Raw genomic sequence first — 5,087 nt, 5'->3', positions numbered from 1 at the left:
GAAATGGGGGGTTTCACGGTTAAGGGTGCAGAGTTTCAATCCCCAAAACAAATGAATTAGTTGTAGAAGGACGCGGCACAGCATTGGGACAGAACTTTCTAATACTGAGCTGTGACTGTACAATTGTTAAAACAGCCTGAACAGTGGTGGCGTAGGCACACCTTTAATCCCAGCACTCGGGAGGCAGAGGCAGGAGGATTTCTTTGAGTTCAAGACTGTCCTGGACTACAGAGTGAGTTCCAGGACAACCAGGGATAGATACACAGAAAAACCCTGTCTTTGGTGGGGGGAGTAAAAAAAAGTCATTGAAGACAAAACTCATTCCAATTTTTTTTTGTTAAAACAGCAAAATGTGTGTTTGTTTTTAACAATCATTTACAAATAAGCTTCTCAATTATTGCTAAGTTATTAAATTTAAGTATATTGTTGCAATTTTGATAGAGAAATTAAAATCTGGTCTGGAAGAAACTAAAATTAACCCAGTTTTGATGTCTATAGACATTGGGTCACCACGATGAACTTGACTCAACACCAAAGAGAGTGACAAGTAAAATAGCCCCAGTTTTTACAATTCCTTCCTGTGTTCTATGTAAAATTCTAGTATGGAGCCTTTTTGTTTTTAAACTGTAAAACACTGGTACATTAAAAACACCAAAATTGAATAGCTGGAGGTATAAAACACCATTTTGAATGAGGTAACCCAGACCCAGAAAGACAGTTATCATATTCACTCATAAGTAGTTTTAAAACATAAAGTAAAGGAAACGATCCCACAAATCACAATCCTGGAGAACCTAGACAATAATGAGGACCCTAAGAGAGACCTACGTGCATCTAGTCTACATGGGAAGGAGAAAAGGACAAGATCTCTTGAGTAAATTGGGAGCATGGGGATCTTGGGAGAGGGTTGAACAGAAGTGGGGAGAGGCAGGGAGGGGTGCAGAGAAAAATGTATAGCTCAATAAAATTAATAAAATTAAAAAATAAAACACCAAAATTGAACTAAAAGCTGAGAATTAATTTATCTCTATGCTGGTGCATTTTTGAGAAAGGGAGGCTAAGGCAAGACTTAAGACTTTGGGGTGGTTGGTGGACCTCCACTCCCTGTATCTCTGTGCTGGCCACCTGTGTGGCCCTGACGACTATGCTGAGTGGCTGCTCTGGGCACAGACACTATACGTGGCAGGAATCTCAGCTGCACATTCTGGCCCCAAGCCTGTAGCTGCTGTACCTGGGCAGCAGGATGCTGGAAACTTTGTGAAGGAAGGGTCTGCCCAGGACTCTGGCTAGAACCCACCTGGCACACCACAGTTGTCTGAGGCTGGCGAACCCTCCTGGCCTCAGCAAGGTTAAAGAGACCAGTTTGCTGAGTTGCCACTGCCCATTGCGGAACGCTAGCTCCCTGGCTGCGCTGGTAAGTTTGTGGTGTTGACTGTGGAGGGATAGTAGCCCTAGGTGGTTGATGCTGTCTTGGAATGAGCACATACAAAGGCTGGGGCTGCTGGGGCTGCTGGGGCAGCTGGGGCTGCTGGGGCTGCTGGGGCTGCTGGGGCTGCTGGGGCAGCTGGGGCAGCTGGGGCAGCTGGGGCTGCTGGGGCAGCTGGGGCTGCTGGGGCTGCTGGGGCTGCTGGGGCAGCTGGGGCTGCTGGGGCTGCTGGGGCAGCTGGGGCAGCTGGGGCAGCTGGGGCTGCTGGGGCTGCTGGGGCAGCTGGGGCAGCTGGGGCAGCTGGGGCTGCTGGGGCTGCTGGGGCAGCTGGGGCAACTGGGGCTGCTGGGGCTGCTGGGGCAGCTGGGGCAGCTGGGGCCGCTGGGGCTGCTGGGGCCGCTGAGGCAGCTGGGGCTGCTGGGGCCGCTGAGGCAGCTGGGGCCGCTGGGGCCGCTGGGGCCGCTGGGGCTGCTGGGGCAGCTGGGGCCGCTGGGGCCGCTGGGGCTGCTGGGGCCGCTGAGGCAGCTGGGGCCGCTGGGGCCGCTGAGGCAGCTGGGACCACTGGGGCTGCTGGGGCTGTTGGGGCCGCTGAGGCCGCTGGGGTTGTTGGGGCAGCTGGGGCCGCTGGGGCAGCTGGGACCGCTGGGGCCGCTGGGGCTGCTGGGGCCGCTGAGGCTGCTGAGGCTGCTGGGGTTGTTGGGGCAGCTGGGGCCGCTGGGGCAGCTGGGACCGCTGGGGCCACTGGGGCTGCTGGGGCTGCTGGGGCTGCTGGGGCTGCTGGGGCTGCTGGGGCTGCTGAGGCCGCTGGGGCCGTTGGGGCAGCTGGGACCGCTGGGGCCACTGGGGCTGCTGGGGCTGCTGGGGCTGCTGAGGCTGCTGGGGCTGCTGGGGTTGTTGGGGCTGCTGAGGCCGCTGGGGCCGCTGGGGCTGCTGCAGCTCTGGCTGTGGCTGCAACCATGACTGTAGTTGCTGTGTTTGTGACTCTGGGCAAAAAATGACAGTGCCAGATGAAAGCCTGACAGCTATGGGGCCTGAAGTATTTTTTACAATTAATTGCACAGAGCGCTGTGGTGTGCTGGTCTGGGTACTGGGCATCTGACCTCTAAGAGACAGAACGTCTCTGGAAGAGGTTTCTGTAAATGCTGGGGCACTAGTGGGAAAGCTCTGCACCTTGGGTGAACCTCTCTTCAAACCAGGGGCTCCCTGTGAACCTCTCTTCAAACCAGGGGCTCCCTGTGCTAGGCTGAACAAATTGATAACATTTTGGGCAGTGCCACTGCTGGGGCTCTGGGTGACTGGATGGCTCTCTGATGAGCTGGCAGAGGGCTGGACAGCCGCAGCAAGGGTACTGGCACTGCTCACTCCCCAGAAAGTTTGCTGAGGAAGACTAGCTGGTCGGAGAGAAGGAGCAAGTCTTGGGAGCTTCCTACCTCTGATTGTTATTGAGGGAGAACTGATAGCTGAAGAGCCCTTACCTGAGGTGGAGGGTAGTGTGAACAGTGGAGCTGGGCACTTCACTCTTGTCTCTAAGACTGGGGATGTCACTGATGGGGACTTGGCCTTCACCCCTTGGGAGGACTGGCCAAGACAGATGGAATCAGTGGATCCCTGCAGCTCTTTGCTTAGGCATTCATCCTGGCTCTGGGCAGACCCTTGGCACACAGCCGTTGCCTTCCCAGACTCAATCTTTTCCCCAGCTATAGAACCAAGTAAACAATCACTTAGGGCAACTTGGGGAAGAAACATCTGACTATCATATCTGTCCTCTGTCTGTGGCTCTGTTTCAGAAGAGAAAAGTGGGTCACTAAGGGACTGCATCACACTTGGCTCTGGTTCCCATGGATGACAGCCCTTTTCATAATCAAATAAATGACCATATTTTACCTCAGAAGCTGGCCAGGCCGTGGATGCTGAGTCACCACGGGGCACAGACTGCTTCCCTTTAGCGTATTTCTGCACATCCACCTGTGAAGGGGCCACCAGTTGACAGGATTTCTGCTTCCATGTATCTACACACTTTCCTGCTTCAGGAATCTTCAGATCGTATGGGTCGCCTGCTTTGATCTCTGCTCGTTTTCTGCAAGCGATCATTGTTGCAACATCAGGAGGAGATAGTCTTGGCTGCTTCTCTTCCTCCAGGTCTAGATAGCGCCGCTCATGACCCATGAAGGATTTTTTCATGGAGTCTGTCATTATCTTCTGCTCATTAAACAGCAATTTGTTGGCCGTGCAGGTGACAGCAACAGAGGGATCCAGACACAGTGGCTCTGCTGTAGCTAAGATCAGTTGGCTCTCGAGCTCCAGTTTTTCTTCCTGGGTCCACTGACCGCTGTCACCTGCCATGGACTCGACATCGCTGACTAGAGACTGCATGGTTGGACGTAAGAGAACATGCTGAACTTGGCACGTAGGAGAGGACACAGCAGCCTCTGCAGCAGGCTCCTCGGGAGGATAGATGTCACCGCACTGCCTGTAGTCTCGGATTTCTGCTATGACACAGCCATTGTGGAAAACATTCACAGCAGACTTTTCCAGGATATCAATCAAAAAAGAAGGTAACTCTTCAGCATCCAAATATTCAAGCAATTTCTGTCCCACATACGGCCCTGGAAAGGGCTCTATAAGGACTCCGTCTTTATCCTTGAGCATGAGAGAATAGCCCTGGTTTTCTGGGTACAGGTTGACCACTAAACATGGCAATGGCTCTCTCTTCATAAGCTTCTTTAGCAAGTTGACATTGCTTCGAAGGCCCTCTGCTTCTGGTTCCTTTCCACACTCCTCCACATAAATCTCATATAGTTTTTCCTGAAGAGATTTTTCCCCACAAGACGTGGGTCTCAGAGGAGGGGGTTGCTGCTGGACAGTCTCAATAATATCATCTGTCTGCTTCCAAGCCTCCTCTAAACTCCGGTCCATTGTAATGGCAAGTCAGGACCTTTAAAGAAAAAAAATGCTCTGTCAGCAATAGGAGGTGGAAATTATGAGCTATTGTGGTTTTCCTGTCCACTTAGGACTCCATTGCCACTCTAATTTAATGTGGACACCAGGAATCCAGCCTTCCCAACACAGCCCATGCCATAGAGCTCCATTGCCACCATAATTTAATGTGGACACCAAGAATCAGGACTCCCTGCCACAGCCCATGCCATAGGACTCCATTGCCACCTTAATTTAATGTGAACACCAAGAATTCAGCCTCCCTGTCACTGGCCATGGCCTACCCCTCCATTGCCACCCTAATTTAATGTGGACACTGAGTATCAAACCTCCCCACTACAGCCCATGTCATAGACTCCATTGTCACATTAATTAATTGTGGATACCAAGAATCAGGCCTCCCTGCCACAGTCCGTGTCATAGGGCTCCATTGCCACCCAAATTTAGTGTGGACACCAAGAATCAGGACTCCCCGCCACAGCCCATGCCATAGGACTCCATTGCCACCCTAATTTAATGTGAAAACCAAGAATTCAGCCTCCCTGTCACTGGCCATGGCCTACAACTCCTTTGCCACCTTCATTTAATACGGACACCAAGAATCCGGCCTCCTGGCCACAGGCCATGCCTAACAAATCCATTGCCACCTTAATTTAATGTGGACACCAAGAATCGGGCCTCCCAGCCACAGCCCATGCCATAGGACACCACTGCCACCCTAATT

General features: G+C 52.5%; 1 protein-coding gene across 1 annotated transcript; it reads right to left on the bottom strand.

The window, feature by feature from the left end:
- Positions 1 to 333: 333 nt before the first annotated feature.
- Positions 334 to 4,342, bottom strand: LOC146889120 (transcription factor SPT20 homolog). The gene is made up of 3 exons (XM_085685161.2): positions 2,638 to 4,342; positions 2,166 to 2,607; positions 334 to 1,562 (listed from the first exon to the last, which is right to left on the bottom strand). Exons 1-3 carry the CDS (start codon positions 4,340 to 4,342, stop codon positions 1,070 to 1,072), a joined length of 2,640 nt encoding a protein of 879 aa, XP_085541287.2. The 3' UTR covers positions 334 to 1,069.
- Positions 4,343 to 5,087: the final 745 nt, after the last annotated feature.

Source organism: Myodes glareolus, chromosome X (genome assembly GCF_982192425.1).
Source record: "Myodes glareolus chromosome X, mMyoGla1.1, whole genome shotgun sequence".
Lineage (NCBI taxonomy): Eukaryota > Metazoa > Chordata > Mammalia > Rodentia > Cricetidae > Myodes > Myodes glareolus.
Note: the sequence above shows the minus strand (reverse complement) of the source record. Positions and strands in the feature narration are given on the sequence as shown.